The sequence below is a fragment of the Equus asinus genome, chromosome 2 (assembly GCF_041296235.1).
Source record: "Equus asinus isolate D_3611 breed Donkey chromosome 2, EquAss-T2T_v2, whole genome shotgun sequence".
NCBI lineage: Eukaryota > Metazoa > Chordata > Mammalia > Perissodactyla > Equidae > Equus > Equus asinus.
The window spans coordinates 115,357,063-115,379,682 of NC_091791.1; the positions used below are offsets into that span (position 1 = coordinate 115,357,063).

Consider the following 22,620-nt stretch of genomic DNA (forward strand, 5'->3'; position numbering starts at 1 on the left):
GCAGTTTTTCACAAAGATGTCCTACGGCACAGTGTAGGCAGCAGATGCCTTTCTAAGAGCTATGGCCTGGGAAGCTAGGATCAAAGGATGGTGGGTACTCCTGGCACTTTGAAGGGACCAAGTATGTCGCAGGATCTGATAGGAGCTTCTCAACAGTGGCCAATGTGGCCTGGGAGTGAGGATTCATCTTCTTGCCTAGAATCAATAAGCTAGGGTTATTCGTGTGACAAATATTTATTGAGTATCTGCTATGGGTATAGCACTGTCCTGGGTGCGTATGCGTGTGCATTGGTGCATGTGTGCACATGAATGCAGGTCTAAGACTGGGGACACTCAATTAACAGATGATCAAATAAGAAACTGTCAGGTATTAATAAGCACCGTGATAGAGGTGGCTTTGTTAGATCAAAAGGTCAGAGAAGGTTCCTGATAGACGAAGAGTCAGCTTTGGTCTTATTTTCAATTAGGATTGTCTTTAAAAATTTGAACTGGATTCCACGTCTGCAAAGGTGACAACTCCTTAGGTGAACAAATGCTTTTTCCTGCTCAGTTTGCTGGTGGAAGTCATAGAACCTGAAGGAATGCTCACAAGAATGCCTTCTTTCCTACGAGAGGCCTTGGAGTGCCGGACTGTGGCATGGGCATCTCCCCACCAGGGAACCGCTCACTTTTCCTTAAGTTCGTATCTCTGAGACTGTGCATCATGAAATCATTTAAGATTCTAGTTATTTCTTAAAAAGGCCAATAAAAAATAAGCGCAGCAAACACATGATGAAATTACGGAGAGAGAGAGAGAGAGAGAAACCAGAGAGAAAGTAGAATGAGAAGCACAGGAGAGACGTGGGGGGCCGGGACACAAGTCGCCCTGTGGAGGCTGCCCAAGAGTCCTTGAAACAGCCCCCTTTCTCCATCTCTTTATCTCTTTGTTCTACTAGCTTCTCAGCCTTCACCTAATCTGACTCACCAAACAGAGAACAAGTGAGCTTTTCTTTTATAAAAGGTTAAAGAATAAAAATGATTATTTCCATCACAAATCTCAGGATAACTTGCTGATTCTTGCTCTTCATACCTGTTTTGCATTTGTCAAGAGTGTGGGTTTACGTTCTCTGTCAGTCTAAATTCAGATTCTGGCTCTGTCTCTTCTGGGCTGTGGGACATTAGAAACTAATCTAATTTTCTGAATTTACACTTCCATATCTGTCATTGGCAATGACGAAAGCTTCACAGGTCTGCTTACCACACGACATAATGTAACACATAAGTGTGCTCAGTATATGACATGGCTCTGATTCCTGCCTGATGATGCTGTCCTTCCCCATCTCTGAGGAATCTTGACCATCTGAGAAGGCCAGCTCTCCCTACTCTGGCTCCCAGTCAAAGGCTGTGCAGGAAAATGGTGTGAGCACTAGTCTCATCAGGGCTGGCCTTTGTTCCCTGGCTCCTAAGAAGACAGGTCTGGGCAGTGGTGTCATGTGCCCTGGGCAGGAATATCTCCCCTGGCTCAAGTGTGTAAAGGCTCAAATGGTCAGCTCTGTGTCTGATGGTCCTGTATCTGGCTCTGTATGTACATCCAGCACCATGTGCCTAACACTAAGCTAGGATTTGGAAGGGAACCAAAAAGCCCATTAGGTTGGGCTGCACAGGAAGAATATTGCAGCCTGAAGGAGGAGATAATACAAAACACACATGAGTCCTGGATGAGGCAGGGGTTCAGGATATGGCTCTGTGCATGTGAGTGCAACATTTCTCTGGGTACTTTACAGGGACAATGCAGAGGTGAGGTATCACCCATGCCCTGAGATGTGGGATCACAAACACATCCATGTTATTCAAGAGTTTAAAGTACAATAAAACAAACATATCCCTTGAAAAAAATGAACTTTGAGAGACTTAAAAACACATTTCTATCCCATGGACCACTTCCCACACAAAAATAACTGAATCCTTTTCATGATCATCCATTCTTGACATGTGAGTAAACAATGAAAACAGAAGTACCTAGCAATGTATGTCTTCAGGATTATGACTTCGCACATTTTGAATCGGAAAGACATTCTGGAGCTTCTGAGTTGTTGGCGAGATTGCAACACAGCACATCAAATCTTAGAGAGAACTTGCTGCATAAGCCACTTTGGGAGGGTCAAAGACATCCCAGAAACAAAAACATTGCTTTGCGAATGGAAACATCTGTTCTTGGCAGTTACTCTTCCTAATGGTCTTCTAGCGAGGAAGACCAAGTACATCAAAGGGAATTCCTGCATGGAGAACCCCATAATTCACTCAGGTTAGCTTTGGCAGATGAGAAAGTGTAAGACTCTTGGCAGAGGCTAGTTACCTGCCGACAACAGCCAACACTATTTTTAAGTGCAGGAACATGACTGAATCTTCCCCAATCATATAACTTGGCACAATGGATCTGGCAGGATTAGGATTATGAAAATGCCAAACTGCTAAACTTGGCTGGCATATCCTCTGATGTGTGTGTGAGGATGTAGGTGAGTAGCAGTAAGGACACAGGTTGCCAAAGGTCCCTCTCAGACCACCACCTCCACTTGTGTGCTCTGTTGATCTAGAACTCCTTTTGTTCTGCATCCTCTGGCACATGCAAACCTCCAGTCTACCATCTGATTCCTGTTGCTGTGCAGACCACTCTGGAGGTGGGATGGAGTAAGGACACTCCACCCTGTCTCTTCTCCTGAACACAGCCCTCACCTGGACTGAATGCACGGAGTCGTCATTGGAAGCAAACAGTAGCAGGTGGCTGGGGAAGAACGCCACACTTACATTTCCCCCCCTCTGGTATTCCCAGATGTGAATGCAACATAGCCTGACACCCACAAGTGGGCACTGGCGAGGAGACAGAAAAGTCCAGTAGGTGGCTTCTGGTTTGAGAGTGAGGGATGGGACAGGAAACTACTAAAGCTCAAGTAAAGTGCAGAGACCCCCCGTTTCTTCTCTCCTTTCTCTCATGCTCCAACCTCTGAAAAGTCCCCTGCAGGTGGTGGCAGAGGTCACAGTAGAAGGTTCAGGGAACCACAAATCTAAGAGGGAGGAACTTTCCTCTCTAATTAATGGGGCTGTGATGCCAAGAGGGTGGGTGGGGTGAACCCCATCTTGTTTATTTTTTTTTTCCCTTTCTGTCCTCTGGCCACCTGGTGCAGGATACAGGTGCAGTCATGGAATTGTACAGGAGAGTGCTGTAACTAAAGCCCTAGCATTCTGGCTAGAGGACAGAAGAGGGAGTCCTGGGGAACCAAAAAGTGCCTAGAAGATTATGGAAAGGGAGAGCTTCAGAAAAAAGTCCCATAAAGTTGTTTATGAGCTCCTGGGCTCCCCTCCCCATAACTCTGAGCTGCACTTGCATGGATCTGGTCCTAATCAGTATATCAAAGCCTCTGAGGACCGACTGAATAGACCACTGCCAGTCAAGACTGAGTAAAGTAGGATGTAGCCAAACAGCACAGCAAAGGCTTTGAGAACTGAGCTGACATTGGAACCACAGCCCAGAGAAGGCAGGTTGAAACTTATGGTATGAACCTAACCAGGTTGACTTCTTGCTAAAATAAAAATGTCAACATTTTCCATAAGTCATAAACAAGACCCAGAGACTTGTAAGATCCAAAATGTCCAGGATACAATCCAAAATTACTCGACATACAAAGAATCACAAAAATCTCAACCCTCAAAGAAGAGAACAATCAAAAGACACCAACTCTGCGATGGCATAGATATTGGAATTCTCTGACAAAGATTTTAAAGCAGTTATTATGAAAAGGCTCCGATAAGCAACGGAGAACAGCCTGAAAGAAATGCAAAGATAGGAAGTTTCAGGAAAGAAATAGAAGATATCAGGAAAACCAAATGGAAATTTTAGAACCTAAAAAATACAATAATTGAAAGCAAAAATTTGCTGAATGCTCAATAGCAGTTTGGAGATGAGAGATAAATGATTCAATGAATTTGAAGATAGATGAATAGGAATGATCTAATTTGAAGAAGACAGAGAAGAAAATATTGCAAAAACAAGAACCTTAGTGACTTGACAGACAATGCCAAATGGATAACATTCTTGTCACCAGAGTCCCAGAAGGAGAGGAGAAAGAATATAGTGCCCTAATCCTGCCCCCTGCCTCGCCCCCCTGCCCTCCAAATTTGAAGAAATAATGAGGGAAAGCTTCCTAAGTTGGGCAAAAGATATACAGGTTTCCCCTGCTCTCCAAAAGTTTGCTTTATGACACTTTGCTTTTACGAAAGACTTCCATTTGTACCTGTTTTCACTAACTGAAAGAAATCAAACCGGATTTTTGCTTTTATGAAAAAAGGCGAAAATCAAAAATAGCGTTCAGTATTTGTTTTGCAGCAAACCATTACAGAGGCTAAGCAGTCAAGAATATTGTCGTATTTCAAGCCTTCCACATCACCCACAGCAGCCACAGCAAATGACAAACCTGGACCTTTGACATTGAGGAAGACATCACAGAAGAAGGTGTAAATGTTAGTGACCTGCCTGCCCTGATGGATTCAGACAATGATGAGATGTTAACAGATGACTGTCTTCCTCTCTCTCCTCCACCCAAGTCTCCTGTACTCCCATCACCCCAACCTCCAATGCGTTAGCTTAACACACCATTATCACGACCACCACTACCTCTCAGACTTTCAGTGTGCTCGTTGTCTTCCTGATTCTGGTAAGTGAAACTACAGTATACATACATGATTTCCAGTTTATATAGGCTGTTTATTCATCATATCATTCCTGTTTTTACTATGTGTTAGCATTATTTTAGTTTTATGTGTTACTTAGTATGATCTGGTAGGTTATTTTTTGGGTCTCGGAACACTCAAAAATTTTTCCTGCATAAAATAATGGTAATTGCCACTTTGCTTTATGCTCTTTCAGTTCATGAAAGGTTTCATAGGAATGGTTCCACTTTCAGACAGCAGGGGAGACCTGTACACTTATAGACTCAAGAAGGCCAGAGAACCCTGAAGGAGATAAACCTAAAGAAATCTATGGCCAGACACATCGAAATCAAAATGTTGAAACGTAAAGACAGAGAAAAATGTTGAAAGCAGCCAGAAAAAAATGACATAATAAATAGAGAAACCATAATTTGAATGACTGTGGATTTCTAATCAGGAACTATGGAGGCCAGGAGGGTTAACAACATTTTTTAAGTGCTGCAAGAAAAGAATGTCAAACTAGACTTTTATATCCAGTAAAAATATCCTTCAGATATGAAGGTGAAATAAAGACATTCTCAAATTAAAAAAAAAAAAACAAACAGTGAGAGAATTTGTAACCAGAAAATCTTTCTAAAATATTTAAATAAAGCTTTTCAGATAAAAAGGAAATATTACCAGAAGAAATGTTGGAACATCAGAAATGAAGGAAGAACACAGAAATGGTCATGATCTGTGTAAGTATAATAGACTATTCTTTTCTTCTTGAGTTATTTAATATATATTTGAAGGTTCACATAAAAAATTATAATATTGGCTGATGGGGTTTTCAAAGTATACAGATGTAATGTATAAGAAAATGATCACATAAAAGGGAGAGGATAAGGGACCTATATGACAGTATGGGTTTTGAATTTCACTTAAAGTTATAAAATATTAGCTCTAGGAAGATTGCTTAAAGTATGTATATTGCAATCATTACAGCTGCCACTCAAAAACTATATTAACATAGTCAAAATCATGATAGTTAAATCAAAATGGAATCTTAGAAAATATTCAAATAATTGGCAGATAAAAAGCCAGAAAGGGGAACAGAGGAACAAAAAATCCCAGACGGAACAAAGAGAAAAAAATAATAAAATGGAAGACCTAAATTCAAATATATCAACAATTACATTAAATACAGATGGTCTAAATGCAACAGTTAAAAGATGAGATTATCAGAATTGATAAAAACTACTCGCTGTGTTGAAGAAATTCACTTCAAATATAACATTGGTAGGTTAAAAGTAAAAGGATGGAAAGTTATAGACCATGAAAATTTTAATCAAAAGAAAGCTGGATAGGCTATATTACTCTCAGACAAAGTAGACTTCAGAGCAAAGAAAATTGCCAGAGATAAAGAGGGATATTACATAACATAAAAGGGTTATTAATTCAACAAGAAGACAGAACAATCCTAAATGAGTGTAAATTTAACAACAAAACAACATACATAGAAGAAAAACATGACAAAACTGAAAGGAGAAATAGAAATAACCACAAGTACAGTTGGAGAGCTCCATACTTCTCTTTCCGTAATTGAAAGAATAAGCAGACATAAAATCAGAGAAAGCATAGAAAATTTGAACAAAGCCATCAATCAACTGGGTCTAATTGACATCAGCAGAATATTCTATCTAATGAGTACAGAATACATGTCTTTTTTAAAGGCACATGGGACACTCACCAAGCTAGACCATATCTATGCTCACTCCTTAATAAACTAACAAATTTAAAACAATTTAAATCATACCAATTTTATTCTCAGACTATAATGCAATTAAACTAGAAATTAGTGAAGAATGACAACAAAAATCCTTTACACAATACACTTTCAAATAATTCAGTGGTCAAAGAGAAACTCTCAAGGGAAAATAGAAAATATTTTAAACAGAATGAAAATAAAAACACAACATATCAAAATTTGTTGTATGCATCTAAGCAGTGCTTAGAGGGGAATTTATAGCCCCACAATGCATATATTACAAAATGAAAGTCTCAAATCAATAATCTAAGCTTCCACCTAAACAAAGTATCAAAATAAGGAAGAATAAACCCAAAGCAAGCAGAAGGAGGGAAACAATAAAGGTAAGAGCAGAAATGAATGAAATCGAAACTAAAAACCAACAGAGATAATCAATTAAACCAAAATTGGTTCATTTAAAAGATCAATAAAATTGATAAAGCTTGGGCAAGACTAATAAAGAAAAAAGAGAAAGACACTAATTGCTAAATATGAAAAGAAAGAGGGAATATCACTACATATCCCACAGACATTAATAAGTTAAAAAAGGAGTATTACAAACAATGCTATGCACATAAGCTCAACAACTTACATGAAATGGAACAATTTCTCAAAAACAAGCTACTCAAATTCACTTATTTCTATAACTTAAATTTAATTTGTAGTTAATCTTCTAAATAAGAAATTTTTGGTTGTAGATGGATTTATTGATGAATTCTATCAAACATTTAAAGAAGAAATATCACTAGTTCTATACAATCTCCTCTAGAAAATAGAAGAGAAGGTAATACTACCAAACTTCTTTAAAACCATCATTACTCTGATACCAAAACTAGACAAAGACAGTACAGTCATGCATTGCTTAACAATGGGGATACATTCTGAGAAATGCATTGTTAGGTGATTTTGTCATTGTGTGAACATCATAGAGTGTACTTACACAAGCCTAGATGGTATAATGTGTTACACACCTAAGCTATATGGTACTAATCTTATGGGACCACCATCATATATGTGCTGTGTTATTGACTGCAACATCATTATGTGGCACATGACTGTAGTATATAAAAAGAAAACTACGTTATTCTAGTTTAATAACCTCCATGACCACAGGTGCACAAATCCTCAACATAATATTACCAGATTGAATCAACAAAAGTGTAACATACCAGGACAAAGTGGAGTTCATCCCTGGAATGCAAGGCTAGTTCAATACATCAATATCATTCAATGTAACTCACCACATTAATGGTCTACAGAAGAAAAAAGAACCACCATATGATCATATTGATTGATGTAGGAAATGTATTCGGTAAAATTCTACATTCATTACTGATACAAACTCTCAACAAAAGAATAGAGGAGAACTTCCACAATCTGATAAAGACTATCTACAAAAGCCCTACAGCTAACATCATATTCAGGAAAGATTTCTAAAACTGGTAACCAGGGAAGGATGTCCTCTCTCATCATGCCTATTCAACATTGTACTAGAAGTCCTAGATAGTACAATAAATGAAGAAAAAGAAACAAAAGGTATACAGATTGGAAAGGAAGAAACAAAACTATCCCTACCACAGATGCTGTGAGTACCTATATAGAAAATCCCAAAGAATCTACAAAAAGTCTCTTAGAACTAATAAGTGAGTTTAGCAAATCACAGGATACAAGGTCAACACAAAAATCAATCACATTTCTACAACTAGCAATGTACATTTGCAAACCGAAACTAAAACACACACACACACACCTATTTACAATAGCTCCAAATGAAATACTCAAGTATAAATCTAATAAAACCTATATAGGACCTGCATGATGAAAACTCTAAAGTGGTGATGAAACAAATCAAAGAAGATCTAAATAAATGGAGAGACATACTGTGTCTCTCCAATCCATGGAAAACAATGTGTTAAAAGGCTCAAAATTGTAAAGATTTCAATCCTCCCCAAATTCATATAAGATTTAATGCAATCCCAATAAAAACCTTAGCAGGATATTTTTCAGATATAGATAAGCCAATTCTATAAATTTATATAGGAAAGAAAAAAAACCTAGAAATATTGAAAAAGAAGAATAAAGTTGGAGGAATGATGCTACCTGATTTTAAGACTCATTATAAAGTGACAGTAATCAAGACAGGGGGATATTGTCAAAAGGAAGGACATATACTTCAACGGAACATAAAAGATAATCCAGAAGAAGACCCATATAAATACTGCCAACTGATTTTTGACAAAGGTAAAAGCAATTCAATGGTGAAAGAAGAGTCTTTTCAACAAATGATATTGGAAAACTGGATATCCATATGCAAGTAAACAAAGCACTGATCTGTCCTCCATCACTACAATTTTGCTTTTTGGATAATGTCATATAAATGGGATCAGTGTATCACTTTTTGAGACTTGATCCTTTCACTCAGTATAATGCTGTGAAAGTTGTTGCACGTATCAATAGTTTGTTTCTTTTTACTGATGAGTAGTATTTCATAGTACAGATGTGCCCCAATTTGTTCATTAAAGGACATTTGAATTGTCTCCAGTATTTGGCAATTATGAATAGAATTGCTATAAACATTTTATATAGATCTTTGGGTGATCATAGGCTTTAATTTTTCTGGGGCAGATTTTTTTCTACCTTGGCAAAATTTAAATTTTGGACCAGATATTTCTTTGTTTTGGGGAACTGTCTTGTGCATTTTAGAATGTTCAGCAGCATCCTTGGCTTCTACCCTTTAGATTCTAGCAACATCCAGCCTACTTTCCAGTTGTGACAACCAAAATTATCTTCAGACTTTGCCAAATGTCTCAGGGGGACAAGATCATCCCTGGTTGAGAACTACTCCTCTAGGGTAAATACTCCAGAGTGGGATTGCTGGATCACATGGCAAGTGTATGTTCAAATTTATAAGAACCTGTCAAACTGTATTCTAGAATGGTTGTACCATTTTACATCACCACCAACAGTGTATGAGAGTTCCATTTGCTCTGCACTCTCACCAGACTTGGTATTGCCAGCATAGTTTCTTATTGATCTTCTAACAGGTATTTAGTGATTTTAATTTTCATTTCTCTAATGGGGTTTGCAGTATATTTTTAAAACTGAGAGGGTCCTGGTTTACTTCCTGCCTCCCAGAAGCCTAGTTGAAATTGCATGGTGATCATGCACTTTAAATGCATTTAAAATAATTTCTTTCATTAACTCACTACTGAACTAATGTTTACAAAGGTTTTCAACATTTGATAGGTGAGAAAAGGGAGACCCAGGGAGGCTGAGTTGGAAAATGCCTTTCTGTACATTCACAGAGCAAGACAATTGATGGTGGAGGTTCAGTCTATTGTTAATGAGGGCTGGGATTCAAAACGGTGCTCCCTTGAAATACATCCTGGAATTGGACTAGAAAACAAGGAGGCATTATTCCATCACCTACAGAACTAAAGATGAGAAGGCAGCAAGAATCCACTTCTCTAGAATAACAGAGACAGAAGCTTCTGAGCTAAGTGATAGGAGAAAAAGCAGCAAGCAGGGAACCTGGGGGGCAGAGGACCTGAGTTTGAACTATGGCTCTTCCATTCAGTAGAAGTGTTACCCTGGATAAGTCACTATCCATCCTGAATCCAAGTTTCTTCATATGTTAAATGAGAATTATTATTATTTTTTTATTGAGGTAACATTGGTTTATAATATATAAACTTCAGGTGTACATCATTACATTGTGACTTCTGTGTAGACTGCATCATGTACATCACCAAAAGTCTAGTTTCCATCTGTCCATCACTGTATACATGTGCCCTTTGACCCCTTTTGCCCTCTCCACTTCCCCTCTGGGAACCACCAGTCTGTTCTCTGTATCTATGTATTTGTTTGTTTATCTTCCACATATGAGTGAAATCATATGGCAATTGTCTTTATCCATCTGACTTGTTTCACTTAATATACTAAAGGTCTATCCATGTTGTCACAAATTGCAAGATTTCATCTTTTATTTTTTTTGAGGAAGATTAGCCCTGAGCTAACATCTGCCACCAATCCTCCTCTTTTTGCTGAGGAATACTGGCCCTGAGCTAACATCTGTGCCCATCTTCCTCTACTTTATATGTGGGATGCCTGCCACAGCATGGCTTGACAAGCAGTGCTTAGGTCCACACCTGGGATCCGAACTGCTGAACTCTGGGCCACTGAAGCAGAACATGTGAACTTAACCACTGTGCCATTGGGCTTGCCCCAAGATTTCATCTTTTTTATGGCTGAGTAGTATTCCATTGTATATATATCCACATCTTCTTTATCTATTTGTTGCTTGATGGGCACTTAGGTTGCTTCCAAGTCTTGGCTATTGTAAATAATGTTGCAGTGAACATAGGGGTGCATGTATCTTTTCTAACTAGAGTTTTCATGTTCTTTGAATAAATAGTCAGAAGTGGCGTAGCTGGATATTATGGTATTTCTATTTTTAATTTTTTGAGGAATTTCCATACAATTTTCCATAGTGGCTGCACCAATTTGCATTCCCACCAGCAGTGTATGAGGATTCCCTTTTCTCTATACCCTCTCCAACACTTGTCGTTTTTTGTCTTTTTAGTAATAGCCATTCTGACGGGTGTCAGATGATAGCTCATTGTGGTTTTTATTTACATAAAATTGTCTCTAACAATTAGTGATGTTGAACATCTTTTCATGTTCCTGTTGGCAATCTGTATTATCTTCTTTGGAAAAATGTCTGTTCAGATCCTCTGCCTTTTTTAAATCTTGTTATTTATTTTTAAATTGTTGAGTTGTATGAGTTCTTTATATATTTTGGATATTAACCCCTTAGCAGATATATGAATTGCAAATATCTTCCAATTGGTAGGTTGTCTTTTTGTTTTATTAATGTTTCTTTTGCTGTGCAGAAGCTTTTTAATTTGATGTAGTCCCATTTGTTTATTTTTTCTCATTTCTGTTGCCTGAGGAGATGTAGCAAGAAAGATTGATTTTGTACCTTGGAACTTTATTGTATTCGTTACTTATTTCTAGTAGTTTTTTGGTGGATTCCTTACGGTTTTCTACATACAAAATCATGTCATCCACAAATTGTGACAGTTTTACTTCTTCCTTTCCAATCTGGATAACTTTTCTTTATTTTTCTTGCCTAAATATTCGGCTAGGAAATCCAATACTATGTCAAATAAGAGTGGTGAGAGTGGGCATCCTTGTCTTGTTCCTGTTCTTAGAGGAATAGCTTTCAGTTTTTCACCGAGTACAACATTAATTGTGGGCTTGTCATATATGGCCTTTATTATGTTGAGGTACTTTTCTTCTATACATGTTTTATTGAGAGCTTTTATCATAAATGGATGCTGAATCTTGTCGAATGCTTTCTCTGCATCTATTGAGATGATCGTGTCATTCTTATTCTTCCTCGTGTTAACGTGGTGTATCACAGTAATTGATTTACAGATGTTGAACCATCCCTGAATCTCTGGAATAAATCCAAGTTGACTGTGGTGTATGATCCTTTTAATGTATTGTTGTATTTGATTTTATAATATTTTGCTGAGGATTTTTGCATCTATGTTCACCAGCGATATGGGCCTGTAACTTTCCTTTTTTGTGCTGTCCTTGTCTGGTTTTGGTATCAGGGTAATGTTGGTTTTCTAAAATGATTTAGGAAGCATGCCATCCCCTTCAATGCTTTGGAAGAGTTTGAGAAGGATAAGTATTAAATCTTCTTTGAATGTTTGGTAGAATTCACCAGAGAAGCTGTCTGGTCCTTGTGTTTTTTGGGAGGTTTTGATTACTGTTTCAATCTCTTTACTTGTCTTCGGTCTATTCATACTCTCTATCTCTTCTTGATTCAGTTTTGGGAGGTTGTATGATTCTAAGAATTTATCCATTTCTTTCTTCTAGGTTATCCAATTTATTGGCAAATAACTTTTCATAGTATTCTCTTATAATCCTTTGTATTCCTGTGTTATCTCTTGCAATTTCTTCTCTTTCATTTCTGATTTTATTTATCTTCCACAACGTCAAGTTTGGTTTCTGGAGAACTATCATTTTCTTTTTGTGATACTGTGTTACTGTAGTTTTCCATGGTGTTTGATGAACTGTTCCTCTGTTAGTGCATTTGTGGTAGCAAACACTGTACTTATTTGGGTAAGACTTTGTTTACTTTTATTCTGAACTGCTTCTGGTTGTATCTGAGAACCTGCACTTTCTACCCTCCACTGCCTCTGCCAGAGGCATTGTCAGTGTCCTCATTGTGCTGCTTGTGCCTATCAGGTTGCTGGAGTTTTCCTGCTTATGGTGTTCCTGCCGTTGCTGGTGTTGCCACCAGGTTCACTAGGCTGACTAGCACCTCTGCTGCTTCTGGGGTTTCCTGGGTTATGGGGTCCCCCACTGCAGTGGAGGAGGGGGAGAGTGGGGTGGGAGCTGGGGTCACAGGTACCTCTGCCATGTCTGGGTTTGTTAGGTCTGCAGATGCCACTGCTACAGGTGAGGGCAGAAGTTGCAGCTGCAGCTGGGGGGGCACCAGAGTCATGGGTTCCACTGTTGCTGTTACCTGACTCTCTGTGTGGGCTTTCCATGGGCTTACACACTGCTGCAATGTGCACCACCTATGCTGTTGCTCCCAGGTTTTCTGGAGGTGTTGGCACTACTGCTGCCAAGGGCACTGGGTTTGCAGGTGTCACTGCCACTGCTAGGAGGGCCAGGCTCATGGGTGACATGAACACAGCCATGGGTGGAGGGGTACCTGGGTTGTGAGCACTGTTGGAGTTCCTGCAGCCACTGGTCTCAGGCGCCGGCATGTTTCCAGGAACCTCAGGTATCATAGGCACTGCAACCACTGCTGGGAGCCTGGGGTCTTGTATGCTGCCCCCGCTGCTGGAAGGGCCAGTATCAGAGCTGCTGCCACTGGGGCAGGGACAGGTCAGGGGTACTGCTGCATTTCCTGAAGCCTCAGATCACAGGTGCCATCCATCACTACTGGTGGAGGGGGAGGGGCTGAGTCGTGAGTGCTACTGTGGTCCCTGCAGCCTCTGGCCTCAGGCACCAGTGTGATTCCTGGAACTTCAGGTAAGAGGCACAGCCTCCAGTACTGGGGGGTATCTGTGTCTTAAATGTAGCCCCCATCTCTGGAAGAGTTGATGTCAGAGGTACCACTGCCAAGGGAGGGGAAAGGGGCTTCATCACAGGTATCTTGCGGTTCCTGGAGCCTCCATTTGTGGGCCCTGCAGCAGTTTGTGACACCTCTGGGAGAGTGGCCTGCCTGGGCTCCTGGGGCCTCTGTTGACAGGTGTTACCGCAGTTCCTGGGTCTCCTGGTTGTAGGCGTGGTCACAGCTCTTGGAGCCTCTAGTCTTTGGAGCTGCTGCCACTGCTCACCTGGCTCCACTGCCTCCAGGAGGTCGAGTCTACCCACCTTCAGCTGTATAGATGTAGAGATCTCTCAGGCATTCCAGTGTGCGCTGTGCAGAGTCCTTGTGTTGGTCTACGGATGTCCTATCAGTTGTAACTTAGAAGGGAGAGACAAAGGGAACAACTCACTCTGCCATGATGTTGATCTTAAATGAGAATTATAATCTTTATCTCACAGGCTTACTGTGATGACAGAATGAGACATTGGATATGAAAATGCACAGCACATGGCAGGCAATTAATACATGTTGAGTTTATGAATAAATCTTATTCAGAGCTTGTAAACATGAAGCAAGAAGTTGAATATATTTAGTCTTTGGATTTCCTATAATTGTTTCTCATTTCAAATTAGCCAATCTGGACTGAGTGCCAGGAAGCTGACATCTTTTTGTCTGATTTTTCTTTGATGACATAGCTCATTTCATGAATTTAAAGTGAGAATTTTATACTTAGCCAAATTATCCACCAAGGGTGACAGAGAATAAAGACGAATTCAGATATGCGAGGAGTCAAAAAGTCTATCTGCAGTGTACTCTTTCTTAAGAAGCTACTGAAGCTTGTCCCAGTGTATGCTCTGGGAAACCCCAGGGCTCTGGACTCAGACAGCTCTGGGTCTGCATTCTAGCCCCACCAGTCACAAAATGGGGGTAAGTCAATTAACCTCTCTGAGCATTAGTTTCTTAGTTTATAAAGCGAGATCACGCCTAATTTATAATGCCGGAATGATAAAGGGCAGGTAGGTAGGTGCTCAGCAGAGGTACACTCCTTCCTCTCTCTCTTCCTCTGCTGTGCCCAGCATAATCTAATAAGCCATTTTTTGTGTTCCATTCCCATAAGACCTGTCTCTGGAAATCAGGTCAGAAGGTACACAGTGCAGTAATCCAGATGCATAAGGTGATTGGAGGGATTTGCTCCACAATCAGAGTGACGCCTGAAAGCTCCTACAAGCCCCAAAGCCTTCAAGACTCAAAGGAATGAATTTCTAAGGGGGGAATATCAGACACTTAGAGGAGCCACTGGAAAGTCAGGGAGGAGGAACACACGTCAGATATTGGGATGGGCCTTTACAACATACCATATGGGCAGCAGGCATGCCAATACAGAATGAGTGTGACAACGTCTTAATAAACATTACTTTTACAGTTGTAAAAAACCCCTTTCCAAACACTTTCAAATCTGTGATTTTGCCACCTCTCACCAACAGCATCAGAGCACATGACAGCTTGCTTTAATGGCCACAGATCCCTCCTACTCCTGTGCACTTGTCCCTTTGCAAGGTGATTTTGCCCCTCCTCTCCTCAAGGATGGAGTCTATCTCTCTGCCCTGAGGCTGCTCAGCCAAGTGACTTGTGTGGGCCAATGGGACATTAGTAAACGTGATGCAAGCAGAGGCTTGAGAAGCACCTGCACACTGGAGGCCGCTCTCTCTTCCTGCCCTGAGACTGTATTGTCAGGAGCCTGGCCTCCTCAAGGATAAAAGCACAGATGGACAGAGGCTCAGAGAAAGCTAGTTCCCAGGCCCAGAGCTGTGAATGAGGTGCTCTTGGACCATTCAGCCCCATCCATACCAACTGCCAGATGACTGCAGCCCCTGAGTGGCTCCAGGCAATTCTAGACCAGACAGCTGACCCCCAAAATATAAGCAAATTCAATGGCTGTTGCTTTAGGACCCTCGGTTTTGGGGTGGTTTGCTATACAACCACTGAAAACTCACACAGCCTGGCAGGGAGGTTACTACCAAGTGCATTTAACAGATGAACAAAACTGAGGCTCAGAGCTTGGGAGACATGCCCAAGGCCACATGCCCAGCCCAAGACTATAACCCAGGTCATTTAAGTCTGGTTCTCTGGTTGGGGTCCACCAGGCAGGACTGTCTTCCTTATCCTCCTTTCTCAGTTGCCCTGAAACCAGAACAGCACCCGGAGGTCTTCGCTAACTCTTCTCAGAGATTTTATCAGTTTTAGAACAAGTAACCAGGTTCTTCCTCTTGCACACATGCTCTTTTCCCAGAGTGTGTGTGGCATGCTGGGGGGGCTCTGCACGTGCAAGCTGGTGATAGGCAACTTCACTGCAGCACTGGTTTCTGTGCAGAACTGCAAGACTTAGGGTGGAGCTAGTTCCTTCTTTCCTCCATGTTTTCCTTCTGAGGAGTATCCTTCTCCCCACAGCACCCCACGAGGGCTTGAACACTCAGGATGGCAGCTATGGTGATGGTGTGCTGAGTTCTCTTTTGGTTGGAGAGGGCCATGAAAAGCCCAGCAGCGTTTGGAGGGTTGCATTTCACATGTGGTGCCTCAGAGGGTCTTTGGAGCAGCAACAGCACAGAACGACTGATTACTCTTGTTTTAGCCACAGAGAAACTGACGTCTTGATTTGCATGTAGGAGCATCAGAGGGAGTTCGTCCTGCACTTCTGAGTGTGCCCTGCCCTGCCTGGGTCCTGGCTCTTCACTGGGCTGTGCCAGTGTTCGTGGGTGCCATCCGCCTGTCTTTCTCGGCATCTGAAGCTCAACAAGGAAACCCGCACTGGCCTTGCCTCCCAGGGTCTTCAAGGGCTCCCTGCTCCGCAATCACATACTTTGGGGCATCAGCCCTGAGCAGCCTGTCCACAGCAGCTGTCTGGCTCGTGGCTGCCCTGCCTACATGCCAGCCTAGTCTCCACCCTTCCCCTCAGGTGAGCAGTAGACATTCATCCCTGCCTCCAGGGTCTCCTGCCTGGGCTCTGCCAGTGAGCCTGGGGATGGTCACTGTGAGTGGTGCAGGAGGAAGAGAGGACGAGGGCCAAGCTCACATCCAAGTCTGGCCTTCAGTCCCTTCCAACCTCTTTAGATACTTAACCTGGTTGTTTTCTGTGAAAGTAACAAGTATAAAAAATGATGCCAGGCCAGTGTCCATGCCAGGGAGCAGAACAGGGTCTGTTTCCATCTGTCCCAGTACCAGAGGGCCAGCAGCTGGGCAAGGAGCAGGACAGAGGGAAGGGCCAGCGCTGCTGCCCTTGTCCTTCATCCACAGGAATGAGGTTTCTGAATGAGCCCTGATGGGTCAGCACGGGCCAGAGAGGAGACGCTAGAGGCCAGCAAAATCCTTCTTGACTCTTCATTTGGGTACCTGCTGGGCTCAGTGGAGGTCTGAATACTGACCTCGTTTCTAAGGAAGTGCTTTTGCAGGTCTTCAGCCCTCCCCCGAGCTGATGATCTCTGCCCTCATTTCCCCAGACAGAGGTGGCGGTGCCCTGAGCTGATGGCTTGTGACAGCCCTTCAGGCCTGGCCTCTGGGGTCACCATCATCGTAGGCAGAGTCCTCCTAAAGACATCCCAGTTCAGGCCTCCTCCTAGGGTTCACGTCTAGTGCTCAGGAAGCATGCACAGCCTCAGACGGCCCCCTACAGCCCTGAGGACCTGGGAGCTGGCCAGCCTCTGTCTTCAGAGCCTTGGGCAGGCATTGGGTACCAGTCTCTGTGGCTCTCGAGCTCCAAGGATGTTCTGCATCCCTCAGTTCAACCTCATCCAGGGAAGACAGAGGCAAAATGCAGAGATGCCGACAACTCACTGAAAAAAAGTATCTTTTTGGGCTTCCGAACCCCAAGGGAAGGTGGGACCCCACAGCAGGGAAAACGCTCCTGGAGGGAGGAACCCACTATTATTATCTGTTAGCTTGACTGCACAAGAGCTATCTGGAAGGGAGGAGAAGGTGGAAAGGTCAGATGAGAGTGACTAAATGCTGGTGTCTCACACAGAGCTCACCCACGTTTACAAAAGTAACACGTCAGCATCAAAATAGCCTTGGTCTTGCAGCTGCTCGCCTCCTTCTGGGATTTACCTGCTGCTGTGGGATCCAGGTGACCAATCTAGAGCCCAAACACAGCCCTTAGGGCTGCAGACATCAGGCCAAAAAACCCTGCACCCTGGCAGAGGAGGGCCACAGAGGGAGGATTCGAGCCCCTGGAACCATTTAAAATCCAGGAGAAACCAGCTACAAGGGCTTGGACACCATTCTGAAGAGCATTTCCTTGTGCTGCTCTGTGCAGATGAACAGCAAGGGGGGTGCTCCTGGGACTCTGGCGGGTGTCAGAGTTCCTGGCCTGCAGGGTGTTGGTTGGCCCCTCCCCAACACCCCCATGCTGCCTGATAGAAGAGGAGACCAGCGGACAGCAGGATACTTACCTGCTCCCCAAACCTGCTGGTCCATGTTGCAGTGGAGCAGACTCAAAAAAAGCAGGGAATGTCTTGGGGGGAAAAATAACATCTTTCATCTATCATTCATTGCTCCTGACTAGAAACATTTTCATCTTTACAACTGAGACCAAATTGATGGTGAAGGGGTCCTGAGAGGAGGGGGCATTTGGAGGCACATGACAGCTATTGCTGGGTTGGCAGGTCTCAGCCACACCAGAGTGCCTTTCCTGTGACCCCTATTCACTCCCACTCAGTTGTGAGCTCTCTAGGGTCCCAGGGAGCAGGGGCTGAGGCTGGGGCTTTAGGAGTCAGACAGGCCTGATGAGCCATGTGACCGTGGGCCAAGTGCCTCTAGATGGGGGGACTCAGGGGACACAGTATGTGATAGTGGTCACTTGTTAACATTCTTATGATTGCTGTTGCCTTTCCCCACCCTCCCCCACCCAGAAGAGACACTGGGCTTGATCTAATCCATCCGCATCTATGCAGCGTCTGCCTGAGGCAGGTGCCAGAGGGGCAAAGACGAAAAGGATGCTAAGCAATGTTTTAGACCCACGGCAGGTGCCACTCAGGGGGCATGGAAATGTAGAGAGCGGAGTTCTCATGAATGGATTGAGTCTTTAGAATATTTGCTCTAAAATGTCCTTAAACAAAACAGACTTTTGGTGCTGAGATGCCACATTATTAAAGCAAAATGACAAAACAACTCTGTTGGAATTGTGTTGGTTGGTTTTCCATATCTGATTCTCGTCTTTGAAAGGCCTTGATTGACTGCTGGGCCTGGGAAGCACGGGGCCAGCTGCCAGTGGCTGAGGACCCACACGCTGAGAGGCAGGGCCTAGGAACCTACCGGCTGGCCAGGACACACTGCCCATAGGGACTGTCTACTGGTGTCGCATCCTTTCTTGGGTCTCCTCGTTGTCAACAGTCAAGCTCTCTTGTTTTTGGCTGGAACTTTTTTCTAAGGGTGACAACTTGGCCCTTGGCTTCAAAAAGTAGGAACCAGGGCATATACCTGCTTTTTGAAATGCTGGGCTGCACTCTCCATTCCCACACTGGGACACTTGGGCTGGGTCTGCAGGAACAAGCTCCTCTCTACACGTGCATAACAGCAAGGCCTTTTTGCAGGAACACGCATGGCATTCACGGAACACATCTGGGAGATGCTGGGCTCACTTAATGATCCTTTCCTTTTATTGCAACTTCTTTTTTTCTGTTTTTAATTTATTATTTTTTATTTTATTTATTTATTTGTTTTGAGGAAGATTAGCCCTGAGCTAACATCCACCACGAATCCTCCTCTTTTTGCTGAGGAAGACTGGCCCTGAGCTAACATCCGTGTCCATCTTCCTCCACTTTATATGTGGGACGCCTGCCACAGCATGGCTTGACAAGTGGTGCCATGTGTGCACCCGGGATCTGAACTGGCAAACCCTGGGCTGCTGAAGTGGAACGTGCACACTTAACCGCTGCACCACCGGGCTGGCCCCTTCATTGAGACTTCTTGAAGCCAGTAATTAAATAGATATTTAGTTGAAAAAACCCAACCCCAGCAGCCTGAGGCTTCAGAGCCTAGCGAGCGCAATGGCAGAGTGCGAGAACTACCACTGTCCTGTGCCACCTCCAAAGGCTGGCTGTCAGTGAGCCCCTGCCCCGCTGCCGCCTGCAGTAGGGCACAGTCCGTGTGAGTGCTGTGCCGCTGCTGTGCCCCAAAATGCATGTGGGGGCTGTGTACGCTTTCCCCGAACATCTGACAGGGGTCCAGCCATTCCCCACAGCCCCGCCGTTCGTCCTTGAATCTAAAGTCTGAAGGCAGGAGTGTTCGTGTCTCCCTCGGCTCGGGGGTATTACACGCTCCCTTGCAACAGTTCCCACACTGTTCCTAGCCACCTGGAGCTCAAGGTGACCTTTGGGGAGAGCAGGGAGGGGGGCTGGGGGGCAGCACTTACCCCCCGCCCGTGCCGCCGTTCTTGCTGAAGTGCGTACGCGGCTCGCTGGAGGCCAACTTCAGCAGCTCCGTCCACTCTCGCTCCCACTCCTCCTCGGTGTACACCAGCCCTGACTGGCACGAAGGGAAGCCAGTTCAGGAGGTGGCGGGCTGGCCTCCTCACCCTCCCCACCCAGGTGAGCCTGGGCAGCTGAGCAGGACCTCCTGGCTCGTCCAAGCCTGACCAGGACCCAGCCGGGCACACCTGTTAGTGGCTACCAGCTGTCCCCACTTGCTAACAACAATATTTTTTCAGTACCCCCAATCTCTAATTTCAACGCTGTTGGGAGTGCCCCCAGCAGCGATGGTCATTCCCAGGGTGTGGGAACAACCGGACATTAACCCATACACACATCAGGCTGGGGGCAGACGATTAAAAAGTTGAAACAGGTAATGGGCCAACTCCAATCAAAGCAGGCAGATTCTTCTAGGACAGCAAAGTACTAATGTTCACCGTGGTCAGGGTGACTGGGATTCTCTTCGGATTGAGCATATGTACAAGGGCTGGGGCCGTGGGCAGTGCCAGGCTCACCCTGCGGCTGCACCCAGCCTTCACACTGCCACCAGCAGTGACCTGACATAGGTGACCATACAATTCATCATCCAAGCCGGGGCAGCTCTGAGAGTGAAGGTGGTTGGTTTCATAATTACGTCAGGATGGTCGGTGTGAGTGGACGTGTGGTCACCGGGTGACAGGGCTGAACTATTGCAGTGGGCTCCTCTTCAGTGGGTTTAAATTAGGGAGGCCTTACTAGTCCCAGAAGCCATTTCTGCTTAGCCTCACAAGACGGACTTGGCCTTGGGGCCCAGTTCTGGACTCCACCATGGCCCGTGGCTGTGCCTGGTGCGGGTTCTAGGCTCTGGACACACCATAGGTACCAACCTCCTTGTTCTGCTGCGTCTGCTGCCACCTCCACCTCCGCTTCAGGGCTTCCCTCTCAGCCCCTGTCCTCATCATGGTGTAGAGAGCTTTCCGCAAAACCAGGTCCCGGTCGTGGAACCCCCACATTCCTGCAGCCGGGAGGTCCATGAGGAGCAGAGGAGAGAGACTGGATGTGAGAAGGGGGACAAACCAGGATGTAACTCAAACCACTACAACTACCAGACCTGGCCTCCCGCATCTGCATGCACAATGATAACTCTTTAGTTGGCTGTTCAGTTCTCACGATTAGCTAGCAATTCCCCTCTGTTCCTTTTCCAAGTTTCCTGTTGATGTAAGTAGGCGAATGAATGAAGGAGCATATCCCCTTCTTAGCGAAACAATAGTAGGTGAAACCAAGTGCTACCTCTCTCTGGGACCCTTGGCAAGCCACTCGCAATCTCTCAGGTTTGCTTTGAGGGACCCAATGTCCACTGTCCAGGTCTTGTGTTTGAGTGAGAGATAGGATGTGGGGAAAAGCTGGTTGTGCGTCCTCACAAAGGCCCCAAGCCAGGATGGCAATTAGACCTTGGCCTCCTCTAGGATCTGCCACATCCGATGTCTGCAGCCCTAAGGCATCTTGACCTCCTGAGAAGCAGAGTCAGTGGACACCACTGCACACATTTGGACCCAGGAGAGAGTGCCTGCGTTATCCCTCCACCCCCTCCCCAGCCTGTGCTGAGTGTGGAGGGGTCACAAAGACAAGCTAGGCATCTCTGAGCATGTGCTCAGACACCTCAGACATGGTCAAGAAACCCAACCAACGGAAGAATCGCCAACGAGAGGTACAGCCCTGGCTATGGGGAAAGAGTGGGGGAATCCATTCATTCATTTATTCATTCATTAATTTCCTTGAATCCCATTAATTCCACTTAATTAATTCCATATTTATTTCATAATAGGGGTAAGGCACTATCCTAGGTGCTGGGAATACAGACAGCAGCCACCAGGACAGACTAAGTTCCTAAAATCTCACAGAACACATTGTGGGGAGGTGAGGTAGCCACTGAATGAGCATGTACCACAAGGAGTGATGAACAGAGTGGTGGTATTGGTCATGGGGTGAACGGAGACAGCAGAGCAAAGACCTGAGTAGGTGAAGGAGGGAGCTGAGTCACCATCCCAGGCAGAGAGAAAGGCCAGGACAGACCCCAAGGGGGCCCACATGGCATACCTGAGAAACAGCAAGAGGGAGAGGTAGCTGGTGCTGGGATCTAGGGGACAAGGTGGAGAGTAAAAAGGTGGCTTTGAGGTGAGCTGGGAGCCTCTGGAGAGCTTTCCAAAGAGGAGTGCCTGCACTGACTGACATTTTTAAAGGCTTAATCTGGCTATGCATCCATTAGTGCAAAAATATGCAAAAACCAGGGGCTGCTGTGGGTTTTCCATCAAGCCAGGCTTTTGTCTTTTACTACAATGCAGTGGGAGGGAAGTGGCCATCAGTGCTCCTTGTAAACAGGCCCAGCCCATCTTCCTCACCCCTCAGACATGCCTGCAGGCAGGGCAAGTCCTGTGTCCTGTGTAAGCTCCCACGGCTCCTTGTTTGGGTCTCTCTTGCAAAGAGGGTCTCCTTGTCCCACACAAGTTTGCCCACAAACCTGACTCCAGGATGCCTGTCATTTCTATGTGAGCGCTACGACCCTAGGCCAATGTCAGGCCAGCTCAGTAGGTTCAGTA

General features: G+C 44.3%; 1 protein-coding gene across 6 annotated transcripts in view; it reads right to left on the reverse strand.

Annotated features, from left to right (window-relative positions):
- OTUD7A (OTU deubiquitinase 7A) overlaps positions 1-22,620 on the reverse strand; it is a 392,936-nt gene that overhangs the window by 45,714 nt on the left and 324,602 nt on the right. For all 6 annotated transcript variants that reach the window (XM_070496818.1, XM_044763182.2, XM_070496820.1 and 3 more), the window contains 2 exons: positions 20,911-21,038; positions 19,990-20,102 (listed from right to left, as the gene is read on the reverse strand). In XM_070496818.1, coding sequence (XP_070352919.1) covers positions 19,990-20,102; positions 20,911-21,038 — 241 coding nt within the window. The remainder of the gene's footprint in view (positions 1-19,989; positions 20,103-20,910; positions 21,039-22,620) is intronic.